The 17,468-nt window shown below is 34.6% G+C and overlaps 1 protein-coding gene across 1 annotated transcript in view; it reads right to left on the reverse strand.

Annotated features, from left to right (window-relative positions):
- Positions 1-17,468, reverse strand: part of LOC113097157 (acid-sensing ion channel 2-like) — a 45,179-nt gene that overhangs the window by 12,896 nt on the left and 14,815 nt on the right. The window contains exons 3-4 of the mRNA XM_026262362.1: positions 13,701-13,828; positions 1,434-1,584 (exon numbers count right to left, since the gene is read on the reverse strand). Coding sequence (XP_026118147.1) covers positions 1,434-1,584; positions 13,701-13,828 — 279 coding nt within the window. The remainder of the gene's footprint in view (positions 1-1,433; positions 1,585-13,700; positions 13,829-17,468) is intronic.

Genomic DNA, 17,468 nt, shown 5'->3' on the forward strand with positions numbered 1-17,468 from the left:
AGTCACAATCAGTTAATGAATCTATAATTGCAGTATTAGAGCATGAGATAATTGTCCTGTCGTCAGCATCAACTGAAGTAGCAAGAGGTTGAGGTTGGCACCTATGGGTTAGAATTAATAGGGACCTTTGTGAAAAAAAGTTGAGTTTTATCAGATAGGTGAAAATGGAAACCATATAGTGTCATTAAAGGAGATTGGTTGAAAATAAAAACGACTGCAGCAATAACTTTAAAGATCAGCTATTAGGGAAGAGCATAAATTGTCATTAAGAATGGGACATAAAGGGCACTAAGTCACAATGAAAATCACATTGTGAAATCATGGAAATATACTGCATCTTTAAAAAGACCATTTAGCAACAGCTAAAGATGAGTATTTATGAATGGACCAAAATGACTATTTTATCAGTGAAATGAAATTAAAAGGGAATGCTTTTGAAGACCATTTTGCGGAGAGATCTTCCACACTTCTCAAATTATACAATATGTCAAGTTCACTCATGGTTTATGCTTACAGGCCCTTGCTGTCTGTTCGTGGGCTTGTTCCAAACCACCTTTGACCCACAGAAAACTATATTCTATATTCTGACCTCATCTAGACAAGTTCAGTCAGGTTTACCTTGGCTGCCAAATGCAAACCACAAAGGCCACAAGCCATTAAGTTATCACTACACACAACCTCATACTGACTTGCTTTCTGCCAGAATATGAGATGTGACCTCATTGAATGACTGTTCATCAAGAATTAAAGAACTGAGATGGGTTTACACAAAGAAGATGGGAACATTGGTCCTTGCTGGCTTCGTGATAGTCACAGACATTATTAGTGATGTCTAATTTTGGAAATCTGTTCTGATGTGTATGCAAATTAAGTATTTTATATATATATATAATGTAGATTGATGTTTTAATAATAATAATACCATCACAGGCACTTTTTTTTACATGTTTTTTTGTATAACTATATATTAGGTGGCTTTATGCATTTACATCAGAAAATAAGTGGAATGTACTTAATGTGTACATATTGTATTACAAAACACTTTTGCTGCTATTGAGCTGGGATACGGATAAGTTAAGAGACAGGTTTGGTTGTGTAGTTTTAATAGTGGTTTAAGGTGTAAAGGAAGGGGTTAACAGTGTAATTATAAATGTAATTGCAGAAATCTATAACATAAATACAACAATGTATAACTTGCAGTTAAAAGAACAATGTGGAAATACGTACATACATATGTACACAATAAGTGCATTGTATCACATGATAAATTTAAATGTAAGTACATCGTGGTTATGGCCACTTAATATAAACAGGGGTTTATAAAATCACGATAATTTCTGAAACTGAACAGTGGAAAGAAATGTATTATAGAAGTGAGAGGGTGAGTATGAAGAAAAAAGATAAGTTTCAAGCAGTGTTATTTTGGGACCTACCAGGCATGTAGACCATCCTGCAGTTGCAGTTTTCCACGATGTAGCGCGTCTCACACTCAATACGGCAGGCAGACACACTGTACACCTGAAAGAGGCCTGAATCCAGGGCTCTGGTCACACACTCACCCCACGGAGGAGGAAGGTAAGTCAGCTGAAGGAGAAGAAAACATTATAATGCATTAGACAGTCTGATTAGCGTGTGATTAACATTTTCATGCAGCAACATTGGCAATATAGGTATTTTTTTACAAACTTTTTTATTTTATTTAATTTTGGAGGTTGGTGGGAAGTATACTACTTTTGACAACACCAGTGGTCAATGCAAATCTATTTTATTTTATCTCAATAAACACCAATTCGTTTCATACTCTGGCAGCATATCCACAGAGCATTCACAGTCCATTTCCTAACCATCTAATGTCATATCACACACACAAACAAATACACACACAGACACACACACAAAACCCTGGATGATAATAGAAGTGGGCTGATACAATGAATGTTTTTGAGCCAGAACTAATTCGTTATTTCAGTTACTATTGTTTTGAATTAATTGGATTGGCATTCGAGTTTAGTTTGAGTGAATAAATTAGATATTCACAAGCAGAACTGTATTATGCCTATTTTGACCTTTTCTGCTTTCTGTAACATAGTTCGCAGAGATTGCTATATAATTAACTTTCATGTATTTGCACAATTATGGATGTATATCTCAACATTGCAAGCAAAAACAAAATAAATTGTCTAGTCAAATTTTACCTAAAAAGCAATGACCAAAGTTAAAAAATAAATCAGTATAAAAAATAGTAACACTTTGCAATAAAGTTCTATTTGATAATTTTAGTTTATAGTTTATATTATGTTATCATAAATTGACAAAAAATATTTTGCATGCATGTATTTATTTAAATTGGTTTCAACATTTAATAATATTACTTATTCAAACTTGGTCACACTTTATTTTAGGGTCCAATTCACACTATTAACTAACCATTAACTATAACTTTTGCCTCAATTAACTCCTTATTTGATGTTTACTTATAGTTTATAAGGTAGTTGTTAAATTAAGGGATTATGGATGTCATGCATTATATGTACTTACTAAGCACTAATAAAAAGCCAATATGTTAATAATAGACATGCTAATAAGCAACTATAGTTTTCAGTGTGAATTGGACCCTATGCTAAAGTGTTACCTAAAACTTATTAAAAGTTGTATTTGTTAATATTAGCTAATGGGCCTGAGCTAACATAAAACAATTATATTTTTAATTAACTAAAATTAACAATGATTAATAAATAATGCATCAAATATATAGCTCATTGTTAGTTAATGCATTAACTAATGTTAACTAATAGTATATAAAAAAGCTTTCACTTAAAACTACATACACAGCTAAAAAGTAAAGATAGAATGGGTGACTCAAAAATGTAATCTGTGGTTGGTTGCTTTTCATTTGACATCAGATCAATCAGACAGTCTCTTCCTATCTGAGTGGGAGATTCTTAGCAAGACTAACCCACTATTATGGGGCATGTTTGCTTGCTGAATACATAAATAATATTGTATCACCTGGATATTTCTGCAATGGCATTTGTAACCAAAATTGGTGCAAAGCTTAATCCATAGATGTCAGAATAATGTCCAAGACCACCTTTATATCAGCCAGGAAAACGTAAAAAATAATAAATAAATAAAAAAACATAAAAAATAAAAAATAAAAAAACCCCATAAAAAATGCATACCACATCACAATCATCGAGAAAAAAAAGAAAAGTGAATTAATTCCAATTTGGCACACAAAGCACACAGAGTCCCTCTGTTCTGTTCTGCACAAGAGTGAAAAACAATTGCATGAATTTATCATAAAATGATAATTAAAAGGATGCTTTACAGAGGTCTTTGTCTTAGAACTTTCCTTAGACACAAGAAGCACATTTTGTCAGATGCAGCAAGAGGCATCCTGCTGGCATGTGTCCATTGGCTGGAAGGATTGTTTATAGACAACTTCTAGCACAATCACACTCCACAGTTCTCCATGAGCAGACACCCTGAACTGGTTCTCGTATCAGTGAACCTGGCAGCAGATGGATGGGGAACGAAGCAGGAGGGAAGGGCGTGAATGTCAAGGGAGAGAGAAATATGGAGCAGGATTAAAGATTTAAGAGGGAATGACAAAAGAGATCGTAAACAACAAGAGGAAGAGACATGAGACAGGAAATGGCAGGTGGAGAGGAGGAGGAGTCCATATGCCCCAAAACAATCGGTTGCCCACATCCACACTTCATCGAGCACACATTACCCATGCTTTCACGCAGGTCAGCTAAGTCTTAGTTTTTAGTCTCAACGGGGGACATCATGGGTAATGCGGTTTTAAGACCAAAAGAGCCAAATGTGAATAATGAGCTGACTTGGAGGGGATAAGAAGGGACATAATCTCTTTCCAACTGCGTCTGGAAACCACTGAGCATCAGGCACAGATTGAGGAACCGATTTCACGCGGCTGCTGATGGGAAAAAAAGATATCTGACAGACAAATGAAATTTGTCAGTGGAGATAAAATCAAAGCTATTTTGGCATGTGAAGACTTTAAAAGACCCTCTGCTCTGGGAATCAAAAATAAGCCCAGCTTCCAGATCTGAAATGCTGACAAAAGCCTGCCGCAACAAACAATATCTTTTAAACAAAATCAATTACAGATTCTCTGGTAAACAGCCTTATAATAACTTCATTTGCATTTCTGCAGTGTTCCTTCAGAGGTAGTGCAGCCTATACACTGCCTTTGAACTATATGAAAAACAAACTTAATGAAGTATTATTCAAAATGTTTGAAATCATGCTTTATCTGTGTATTACAAGTAGGTGTGAATGCATCAGTAATTTCCAACATCAAAGAATACAAAAATATAAATAAAAACCCAAAAAGTTGGGATACAATACAAATTGTGATTAAAAAAGGAACAGAATAATTTACAAATCTCATAAACTTATATTTTATATAAAATAGAATATAGATAACATATCAAATGTTAAAAGTGAGATATTTTGAAATGTCATGCCAAATTTTTCCAAAGAATTTGGGACAGGTAGCAATAAGAGGCCGGAAAAGTTAAAGGTACATAATGTACAGAAAACCATACTGGATGCCCGTGATCTTCGGGCCCTTAGACAGCACTGCATCACATACAGGAATGCTACTGTAATGGAAATCACAACATGGGCTCAGAAATACTTTGTCGTTGACATTGTCGGAGAACACAATTCACCATGCCATTCGCAGTTGCTGGCTAAATCTCTATAGGTCAAAAAAGAAGCCATATCTAAACATGATCCAGAAGCACCAAAATCTCCCTTAGAGGAAAACGCCACAGTTTTTCCATATTCACTATGTTCTTCCTTCAACTTAGACGAGTTGATACATACCTCTCCCGTCTCAGTGTGTACACACATTCGCTGTAGCGTAGCTGTGTCGCGGTAATATCATCAACTCCGCCGAACTACTACCAATAGAGCAGGCGTGCACTATATATATATATATATATATATATATATATATATATATATATATATATATATGTATATATATGTATATATATATATATGTATATATATATATATATATATATATATATATATATATATATATATATATATATATATATATATATATATATATATATCAATTTAAAGATGTCAGAAACATATCAAGCCCCTCTATTGTGATTAAAATTTAAATATGAATATAACTAATAACTTTACTTTTTTATTGAATTACTTTTATTGATTTTTTAAACTAACCACACTAGCTGTTATATGTTAAATTGATAGCTCTAATTATTACACATCGGACTTAACAATCAGTTCTACTATTAACATTACAAATCAGTACAGGTTTGTGTGAGCTTTAATTTTTAATTCAGCTGAGTTGTAGAAAATGCTGATGTTCCATTTACATTAATTATTAATTAATGATTAAGACAGTGAGAGTGTAAATCAGGGTTCTGCCCTTCATAATGACCTTCCCTTCCAGCATCAGTGTGTTTGAAGCTTATAATTGCTCTGCTCTGTGATCAAACTCAACTAACTCTGAGGGTAGATACTTTATATACCACCTTCTGTCATTACACAGCTCCTATGCACACACAAGCTTTCTGATCACTGTTCATTTCAAATAAACTTTGCAAAATGCATTGCATTTTTCAAAAGAAAAAGTAAACACTTTTACTTTGCCACTTAAAGAAAAGTATCACAATCTCCACATTTAATATTTATAATATTTTGTAATTTCTGAAAGATCATGTGACACTAAAGCCTGAAATTTTTAAATTGTAAAAATCTTTCACATTATTAAAGTTTTTACTGTATTTTGTGATCACATGAATGCAGGTGAACATTCAATATATATATATATATATATATATATATATATATATATATATATATATATATATATATATATATATATATATATATATATATATAGAAATCGCACCTTCAGGGACAGGGAGTTAAGCACTCAAGTTTGAATTTATATCTCAAAGAGCTTTGCAGGTGGTAATATCTTGTTTCTGCTACATGTACGTTCACTACATGAATTATTATTATTATTATTTATTTTATTTAATATTTTGTGAAAAAATAAAAAGAAAAAGAAAAAAATAATTTATTTGTTCTCTAAGAACAGCAGTTCCAACCATAATATTTTTAGGAGCAACTAAAGCTTCTACTTTCTCTGTTTTTATCTTAATAACAAAAACAAAAACGGTTATCGATTTTGTGAAGATGAACATGAATATGAAGGATATATAATGCATGCATATAATGCATGACATCCATAATCCTACCCAATTCCCTAAATTTAACAACTACCTTATAAACTATAAGTAAGCATCAAATAAGGAGTTAATTGAGGCAAAAGTTATAGTTAATGGTTAGTTAATAGTGTGAATTGGACCCTAAAATAAAGTGTGACCAAAAAGCCATTATCAATGGAGCGCCGATATTATGATTCACCATGGCAACGAAAAATACGGCAGTGGCTATTTACACTAAGTGGAATTAACACACTTTTTTTTAGCGAAATAACTTATTTACAATAGGCTAAGTGCAAGCAGCTCTAGATGCTATTTACAGAAACAATGTACAGTGAAAATCATGATATATTCTATTTACCATGTTAAAGTAGCAGTTCATTGCAACAGGCTAAACTTTTGGGGCTAGGGTCCTATAAGCCTAAAGTAAAGTTAAATTAATAAAGTTGTATTAAATAAAGTTAATTAACCAGTGCTAAGATTACAGAGCCCCCAGCTGAGCTAAAGCACAACAGAGGAATGAAAAGGCATTTCTGAGAATAAAATCAGACTCAATCTGTGAACTCAAGACTCTTCAATCAAATGAAAAGCCATTGCAGCTCACCCTACTAGCTGCATTCATATTACATGGCTTTAGAAATTGGCCACATTCACCTTGTTTGCTCTTTTCTCCTTCTCTTTGGGTCTCGTTTGTAATGGGTTTCTTGCTAAATTACATCAGCGAGACATTACAGCCCCTGGCTCGGACATCAGGGTTAATGATAATTCGTTTTTCAGAGGTTTTTAAAACCAAATAATTATCTCAAAATCTAAAGGAATGTTCTGTTCTTCTATTTATTTTGATTTATACTAATTTCACAGCTTTTTTTCTATTAATGTAAACTTTTTATTTTTCTTCCTTTTTTATTATTTTTTATTTTTATTTTTTATAATAATGATACAATATAATGAATATAGTATAGTATAATAATGTTTTATTATGCAAGGGTGCATTAAATTGATCTATCAAATAACTTTTCTTTACATTTTCAATTTATAATTATACTTTACAGACTTAAATGTATAAAAAATAAATACATTTTACATTTACAATATTAACGTTTTACTGTAAAAAAACGATATTGAACATAAAATTGGAGGCAGCTCTAAAGACACTGAAAAGTGAGTCTACTGCATTAGCCCTATAGTGCCTCTCACAAGCAATAAGTTGAGATAATTATGATAGCACATTGATATATTTAATGGCTAATGTTTAAAAACATGCTGGGAAAAATATTATTAAAAACAAACTGCAAAAAGGACTTGTTCTGACTGTGACTTAACATGGATGAACGCATCAACACACTAACGCCTCCACAGTAATAAGTCAATGCCTACTTTCACATCATTGCCTCCCTTGCCGGCCCACTGACACCCAATGCATTTTCCTATTGAAGTGCCTGATTGTGTCAGTTACAGGATTATATGTTTGGTTCAATGAATGTCAGCATGAATTGTTTGTAATCCATTAAATGTATGTGTAATAATGTCTGTTCTACATGATCATGAAAAATGTATTTGAATTTAAATGATTATTAATAAATATTAATTATGAGACACAAAGCTAGTAGCAATGGTTACTCTGGCTCAACTCTACATTTGAACAAGAATTAAAGTTGCTTTAATAATAATAATAATAATAATAAAAATAATAATAATATTGACCCAAAAACAGACCCAAAAACTATGCAAAAAGTAAGTACTACTGAACTTAATACTATTAACTAATATGGAAGCAATATTAACTAAGCAGTAAATAATAGAAAATTAAGGACAAAAGTAGGTCCTCATAAGGTATTCAGTAATGCTAAATAAAAATATCTGTATTGAGAACTATTTGCTAACTATGAACAATGAATAAAGAATAACCAATTAATTACTAATCAAAACAGTAACATGTCTAAAAGTAAAGTATTCATTAATTTTTTAAGGTAAGTGGCTGCAATCAATTTATTTTAGCTACATTTAAATAAACTCATTTTGTTGGATATTAGTCAACTAAATTTGTTTAAATGTAGATAAAATAAATTGATTACAACCACTTACCTGGGTACAGTACCTGGTACTTTTTTTAGTACCACCACGGTTGAGGTTCCAAGTGAACCGTGAATAATGCTGCCCACTCTAAAGCAATACTAAACTGCAGTGGAAATGCAAATAGTGCTGAGTCGAGTGGTGCCGTACCGTACTGAGCCGAGTCATACCACGCAGTGGAAAAGCACCAATACTGTACTGTATATGACCATTATTCATCACCTGGATTGTTCAAAACTCTTCTACACATGACAGGGCCAATTATATTTTCCTATGCAAAGATGTCAACCATAATAGTGTGCAGAAGACAGACTTGCTAACTGCAAAGAGTAGGCAAGGTACCACAGTTTTATAAAAAATAAATAAATAAATACATTAATCACAGTACATACAGTAGGGCAATTGTTTTGTTTTACAATTTTCTGAAATGTTATGTATAAATGATGCATTGTCTAATTAAATATGTACTAATTTGCCTACATTTCTAGAAGAAAAATCTGAACACTGGATAAAGTCAGGTTCAAAATTCTTCTTTCGTTTTGTTGACGAATTAGAGTTGAAGTTGTTTACATTGGGGACTTTGGATATCTCTTTTATCACTCCATAAATCAAAAATACTGTCAACAGCCAGAAAATAAGAAACCATGTTTTTTAAGAATAAAATGTCATATAAATCAGCTGAATGATATATGAACGAACTACTCAAAAGTAGGATAGGTATAAAACTTTAAAGTTTAGTATATGTGCTAATGAAGAGGTGATTTCTGCATGAAGAAAAAAAAATCATTTTGAGTTTTCTATAGATATCTATTGTAGATAGATAGATAGATAGATAGATAGATAGATAGATAGATAGATAGATAGATAGATAGATAGATAGATAGATAGATAGATAGATAGATAGATAGATAGATAGATAGATAGATAGATAGATATTGGAATGTTTAAATCCAGAGACATAAGCAATTTTAACTAGTGACATGGACTGTCTCCATAGTGTCATTGTGTCACCTGCCAATGACATTTTAACCCCTCGATTTACAGTTCTGTTTTGTAGAAAACGTGGAAACACCAAAGACACTTTAATATGTTGTGCGTTTTAAAAGACCAGTGACGACCAAACAGAGTAGCATTATAACTTTCAAATGTATCTAGTATGAGAAAAGAGCACTGCCCCTCATATATGCATGACTGGAAGGAGTGGAAGTGGTCGACTGTGGCATAATAAAAGCTCCACTGCTTTTGAGCTGCGTGTCACACTCTTTCAGCGCTCTAGTTTCGCTTCGATGGGTTTCAGCCTCACCCTGCTTCATTCTACTACGTTAATAAATCATTTGCTCATCCATGAACATGATTTCTGCCCAAGTCCCGTCGGATTACATTGGCTATTTGGATGAAGATGACAACTCCCATTTTGAATATGTGCCCTCCAGCGGCAAAAATTACAAATTTGTGCCTTTAAATGCAGATCTGGACTAGGGCTAAAATTTGACACTGTAAATCCAGACAAAAGATGACAGACAAGTGATGGTTTCTCTGATTTTGAATGTTTTCTGACTGGTGGTGCTAGTGAGAGAGTCCATTTTAATTGCATTTTCACAAGCTAAACAAATCTTACATGGAAAGAAACCAGTGAAATGAGCGGGACATGTGCACACAACCGCCATCTTTGCCATTATGGGTTTTCCTAATATAGTTGTATTGAGGATTGAGGAAGTGGCATGTTTCTTATAAACTGTCTCTGGTTACATCCTCTATAATATGAGAAAAGGGACGGCTCCTTGTCATCGGCTCTCTGAACATGCCAATGTTTATTGATGATAGAATTGCTTGCCTGACTATGAACAGTTAATGTGGTACAACACATACAGTATAAGGAGGTCTTTAAGATGTCTTGGATTGTAAATTAACTGGTGTAGAATTTACCATTTCAATTGCTTGCTTAAGCAATTTATCAGGATATCCTCTAAAAAGAAACCTCTTGATTCTGAGAAATTATCTGTAAGGGACAACTTTCTTCAGAGGAATGTAATGGAAGCTTTTTGCATGGGGAAAAAAATATGTTTTTGAAACTTGCTTCTATATTAAATTTGATCATTGGAATAAAGCTGTTTAGATAATCAATAAAACGATCAAAATCATCATCTCCTGTCAAAATAAATAAATAAATAAATGTAATCAATGTAATGTTTGAAAAACTTAATCAGAGTCAGTGTTATTACAGCGAGTTGCTGGTGATGAGTTGATCCTATTTCTGGTTTTTGCACATTAATTCCATTTTGATTAATGGCAAATGACCACGAGGAGCAGAGAGTGATCAAAAACACAGGTCTAACATACAGGTGCTGTTCATATAATTATAATATCATCAAAAAGTTTATTTATTTCACTAATTCCATTCAAAAAGTGAAACTTTTATATTTATTCATGACACACAGACTGATATATTTCAAATGTTTATTTCTTTTAATTTTAATGTTTATAACTGACAACTAAGGAAAACCCAACTATAGATTTTCAACTATGGACAGGAGAATGGTGCTTTGTTTGCACCTTTTGGAGATTTGGAAGGGTTGGTTGCTTTGAGGGAGATGTGTCTGAAGAATTGGGAGGGTTTTGATGAGAGTCAGCAAGAGGAGTTTTGGGATTTGTTGGTTGATTTCCAACATTGTTTCACATTTGATGTGGGGCAAACACATCTGGTGCTGCACGAAACTGAGATAGGAGATGCCATGCCCTTTAGGTTGCAGCCTCGGAGGCTCCCCATTACCCGCTAGGATGCTGATGATAAGCTCTTGCTGGACATTTATTACTGAGCCATCTGAGAGTGTGTGGGCTGCACTGGTGGTCATGGTACCTAAAAAGGGGGGTCAGTGGAGATTTTGTGTTGACTATAGGCACCTTAATGAGGTCACCAGGATGGACTCATATCCCATCCCTCGGGTGGATGTGTCACTGGACCTCGTAGCTGGGTCATCATGGATCACTTCCCTGGACCTGTGCACTGGCTATTAGAAGGTGCCACTTGTTCCCAATGCCAGACCAGAAACTGTTTTTTGTTCAAGTAGGGGGTTATGGAAGTTCAGAGTGCTCTGCTTCGACCTCTGCAATGTGCCAACTACCTTTGTTAGGTTAATGGAAAGGATGTTATCAGGTATTCCACGGTCAGAGTGTCCGGTGTACCTGGATGACATCCTGGTCCATGGTAGATCTTTTCAGGCCTCTCTAGAGGCTCTCAGGCATGTCCTTGGTCACGTGAGCGAGTCTGGCTTGAAGCTGCACCCAGAGAAATGTCATTTTTTTAGGAGGGAGGTGACATTCTTGGGGCACAAGCTTAGGAGGCAGGGGTCAGGCACAGAGCAAGAAGCAGTGAGTGAGTGGCCCACTCCTACAAGCTTCAGTTCAAAAATTCTTTAGGGTTAGCCGCATATTACGGGAGGTTTGTGCAGAATTTTTCTACCATTGCAGACACAGAAAAAATTATTGTTTTCCATAAAGTGTATTGCCTTAAAAAAATATAAAACTATTATTACAAAATGTATTGCACAGTTAAACTATTTTACTAAATTAAAAGCAATCTAAAACATGCTGTAGAAAGAAATTGTTAAAAAATGAGAGAGTGAAGAGAGAGAGAGAGAGAGAGAGAGAGAGAAAGAGCAGATAACACAAGGTAAGAGAGCAGGAGACCCTGACAGATAAAAGTAGCCCAGGGAGAGATGTTGATACCCTCCCTAACCTGGACACAACAGCAGATAAGTGAACACCAGCCTTACACTCTCAGATAACAGCAGGGAGGGCGAAGGCTGCAGGCACCCTGACAGAAACACCAACGCTGCATATGTATCATCCATAAGAGTTTATAAAGGTTGCTGTGACCAGACAGATGCCTTTGACAAGAAAACAAAAAACAAAACAAACTTTTATTACCATTATTAATGCTGATTCTTGCCAGTGATTTTAGTATATTATTGGGCTGGTATGACAAGGAATAAAACGCATACCACTAAAGGCTTGCCAAACAGTCCTAATGCTCATAATCATAATTACACAGCACAACTATAGAGGGCTGAGGTTACTAGCACACTGTCATTAGCCTGTATTTCAGTTTAACAGCCACCTAAACATGACAATTAGCATAATCAAACAAAACCTGTAATCATCCGTGAATGCAATTAACAAGGAAACGACAAATAAACTTGTAGTCGCTTACTTGTCTAACAAAAAAGAAACAACTTGGGCATCATGACTCAGGATTTTCTCCTTCATCAAACGTGTGAGGTATACCAATGTTAAGCTCATGTTTTGTCTTTGTCAGTATTTCCGTCTTCTGACTTCAGACCTTTTCTGCTTCTTCAGCTGTATAAGGACTGTTTATTCTGTTGTCTCGGCTGGTAAAGTCTATATAGTTCATTGTCTAGATTTGAATCACCAAACTACATGGTACATGGCAAAATAAAGTACTGTGCATCCATTTCTGACTATTGAATGTGATTTGAGCACTTCTATTACTAAACTCCTGTGATTTACGGACCTACATCATACATAATGTAATTAAATAACTGCTTATAGAAAACTATTATGGAGGACAGTCTACAGTCTCATATAAGTGTATGCCATTCAGATGATTCTTCACAAAAACACATAATGCCATGTGTGACACTGTTTGAATTAGCACCAAACAAATGATTTAACATGGAAATCACTCTTTTCTCAGAAAAACACAATGCTACGCTTGTTTTCTGCTCACTTTGGCGAGACTCTGACTCAGTGAGACTGATTGCAAACAAATGGCAGTCAGATTGCCAGCAAGGTCACAGCTGGAGATATTAAAGCCTTGCAGCATCAGGACAACAAAGACAAAGTATAACAAAGTGGAAAACGAAATACCAGTAGAAAAAATAAAGATTTGTGGAATAGGTATAATTAAGAGCAGTCAATATTTAAGTGAATGAAAAAACTAGTGAAAAAAATTGTATGCTCACAATCTCACCCGTCTCACACACACGGACAAACAAACCACATGATGGTCTTTTAAGATCGAACACCCATGAGGAGGTTGACGAAATGTAAACATTACACATGAAACAGAATAGAAGTGTGGAGCAATGAAGAGCATGATCACATGGGTATGGATTAAAAAGGCCCTATTTACTAACCCACGTGATCTGGTTTTGGCGGGATGTTCGGAGCTGATGTGTGGGATGAGTCAGAATGACTTACTGTTTACATTACCAACTTCTATTACTAAACTCCTGTGATTTAAGCACCACTATTGTGGTAGGATCACCTTAGATGTATGTTAATACAAGATGTTAATAGGGCTTGAGAGACCAAAATATTTAGGCTGAGGACAAATATTTTAAGTCAAGGCTCACTCACTCTTTGCTCCTGGGTAGCCACGAAGGTCTGAAAGCCTGGGGCGACTCCAAAGCCCAGCTCATGTACAAAGGGAGGCTCCGCCTGACTGTGGATCTGCACCCTTACTCCTGCCTCAAATGCTGTTTCTTCTAAAGGAGAGAAGGAGAGAGAGGAAAAGAGAAATAAAAGCTGATTCAGCTGTTGACCAGCTTTTTTTTTTTTTCACCAGATTCACAACAACAAACATTTGTTTTTGACCTTGTTGTAATGCTGATGAACGCAAAAATTTTTTTTACCAATTTCAAGAACTTCAAGAATCTTTTTTGCACTTTTTTCCAAAAACTTTTTCCAAAAACTTTCTTAATTTGATGGAATACAGTATCATTTTAAGATCACTAAATTGCTCAATTATATTTAATTATTTTAACAATGTGACAAAAAATAATAAACCATAATTTTAAGACTAAAGAATATATTATAAAATGTAATTTCCTACTGTGTGGCAAGGCTGAATTTTTAGAAAAGTCATTACTCTAATCTTCAGTGTCACAAAATTCTCCAGAAATCTTTCTATGCCGTTTAGCTGCTTAAAAACCATCTCTTGTTATCATTAATGATGAAAACACCTGTAATGCTTAATATTTTTGTGGAAACTGATGTTTTTTCAGCATTCTCTGTTTAATAAAAAAGACCAAAAGAACAGCATTTATTCAGAAATCTTTTTTAACATTATTATTGTTTTGTCTTTCAATTTTAATTCAATTTGTGTTCTTGCTGAATAAAAAGTATTAATTTATTTCAGACAAAAAAAAATATATATATATATATATCCCAAATGTTTAAACTGTATTGTTGTTAAGATAATTTGGAGTCTGTCATTTGTGTGTGCGTGTGTATGGTTTGAGTGGGTTCTAAATTTGATTCTAGATTTAGGGAGCTTTCACCAACCTAGGGAGGCAAAATAGTGTAATGATTGGTACATACTTTCTGTATCATCAACACAAGGAAGACACAAGTGTCATAAAAAAAAAAAAGATTTTATTAACAAAAGACAAGTGTAATCTAAGCTCAACTACTAAATGAATACCATGAATGAAAAAGGTGAGTTGGATGTTGCTAAGTCAGAGCTAAGTTATCTGGAAAGCTAAACTGCTGCTACTCTGAAACAAATAAGGTGAAGAATTATGCATCAAACAAATATGTGAAAGGTTATTTTTATCAACTGCAATAAGCTACATAACATCTAATGTAAATTAGGAAAATCATATACTGTATAATACACAACAATGCCAAGGTTCTTAACCTTGATGCAGATGCCTGTGTGTCTTCTGCCTCTCTTTGGTAAATTTGCTTTGTCTCCCTAGGATGGAGACTCAGGATGTGCATCTTTTGCTGTCTCACTGAACGAAGACTCTAAACGTAATATTTCTCTTCTCACAGGCTGAAGGCTCAGAACCTGGTTGTATCTGTTACTGCCTCAAAGCTGGAGACCCAGGACTTTATATCTGTTATTGCCTCTTTCCTCACGGGCTAGAGGTTCAGAATGTTGGTGATCTGTTGCAGTACTTTCCTGGACAGGACTCAGACTCAGAACGGTTGTGTCTGTTGCTGCCTTTCTTGGAACAGGCCGGAGACTCAGAACGGGTTGTTCTATTTAGTTTGTCTCTTTAGAGGACCGAGACTCAGAATTGATCCATTAGTTACCCTTCCTCTTGCAGATTCAGACTTAGAACAATGTAGCTGTTATAGCTTCCTCCCTCATTGGACTCAGATTCGTCAGGAGCATCTTTTGGAAGGTACCTTTATCTCTTTCTGATGAGGAGGAGATTGCAATTTGGCGCTTCTCCATTTCCAGACTGTGATTGGTTGCATCTGTCAGAGTGGGGGGACACGGTGTGACCCACCCTTCTTTTCTACTTGGGAACCTTTTATACATTGTCCAAACACACATTTAGAAAAGTGTTACAAAAAATGTTTCACCTGTGAATTTTACCAAACCACAACCAGAATACATTTAGCAATTTTACACATTAGGTTCAAACTATCTGTGAAAAAGTAACAGCTTTAGTACCATTAAGCTAAATTCAATATCTTAACAATTACAAACACACACACACACACACACACACACACACACACATCACATAAAGCAAAGTGGGTCAGGAAATGAGACCTTTTTTTCTCTCTCAAATGTATTGCCATGACTCACTCACACATTTAATATCTGTCATTTTGTTTGATTAGCCGTGCCTCGCTAGCCTGTGATATTGGTTGCGAGAGATGTGTTCATTTCCCCCCCTCCCGCCTCAACCATTCTCAAAGGCCTGGCAAGGAGAGAGGCCTCATTCAGTCATCAGGACCCCCGCAGGCTAGCAGGCATCTTAACAGCCCTCTATAACAGGAGAGCACAGCCACAAAGACCCCCCACCTTCTACTCACACTCCAAAGACCAAAGCAGTGATGGACACACAATGACAGCAGCTGCAATCCGACTCACACACACTGGGACCAGTCAATACTTTCTGTTCTGTAAGTGTGTGTGTGTTCACGTGTCCCATATCAAATGCACCAAAGTGCAGCTTGTCAAATAAGATGGGTATTACTTTCCAAAAGACAGTTTAAAGCTCAAAAGCTTTCAAAGAGTCAAGTGGACTCAAGTTTTCAGACCAGAGTATATATAAACTATGTTGCAAAGAAAGAAAGAAAACTCTAATCATTTACTGTCCAACAACTGTATTTATTCAACAGGAAAAAAAGTCAAATAAAAATATACAGTCAACAATGACTAGCACTGTGGACCAGCTCACTAAAATAATAATAATAATAATAATAATAATAATAATAATAATAATAATAATAATAATAATAATAATAATAATAATAAATCATAATGTTCCATTTGTGGAAGAAAGGCTTTACTAAAATACTGAGATGGGTTTCTGGTGCTGCTAGTGCATGTTCTGTGCCATGACATAAGAAATTATTTTTAGGTCAGTTGTTTTCTTGTGTCTTTAAATGTTATAAAAAAGACATGTCCAGCACAGAAAGAAAGAGTGCTATGAAATACTACATAATTTAATAAATAGACCCCACTACTGTATTGTCCTCAATAAATGCAAGACTAATGCAATGTAGTCTATTTGCTTAAGTCTTTCCTTCATGATTTATGGTGTGTGTGTGTGTGTGTGTGTGTGTGTGAGTGTGAATATGTTGTTGTGTGTGTCTACAGGTTAATGATGAGATGTGAATGTTTGCTGTTGGGTTGGTGAATAATTTCGTATTTGAATTGTCATGCTAATTCATTGCTTGCTCCAGATAAAAATCTGTCACTCCAAATTAAACCTCAGAGAATAAAGAAACAGAATGAAGAGAGAAACACAAACAGGAATAAAGACAGGAGGCTCAGACACTTGCTGCTGTTGTAGATGTCGAATTCTAGTAAATTCAAAACAAGCCAGTAGCATACAAATGCATTTAATGCAAACAGTAAACACAAATGTGTACTTTGCATTATTTAAAGTGTCATGTTAATATTAATAAATGAATAGGATAATATCATAACCCCTATGTAAATCTGCTAACTACATACTAAAAAATGTTTGCAATCATTTCTTCACAATAGCCACTTAATACCTGATTCATATTTATTATTTATTTCAAAACAGAATATTTGTAACATTATATTTGCCCATTTAGTTTGTCCTTGCTGAATTAATTTATTAATTTCTTTCCAATACATATCTTACTGACCACAAACTCTTGAACAGTGGTTTAGCTTAGATCTGTGTG

The sequence above is a fragment of the Carassius auratus genome, unplaced genomic scaffold (genome assembly GCF_003368295.1).
Source record: "Carassius auratus strain Wakin unplaced genomic scaffold, ASM336829v1 scaf_tig00216124, whole genome shotgun sequence".
NCBI lineage: Eukaryota > Metazoa > Chordata > Actinopteri > Cypriniformes > Cyprinidae > Carassius > Carassius auratus.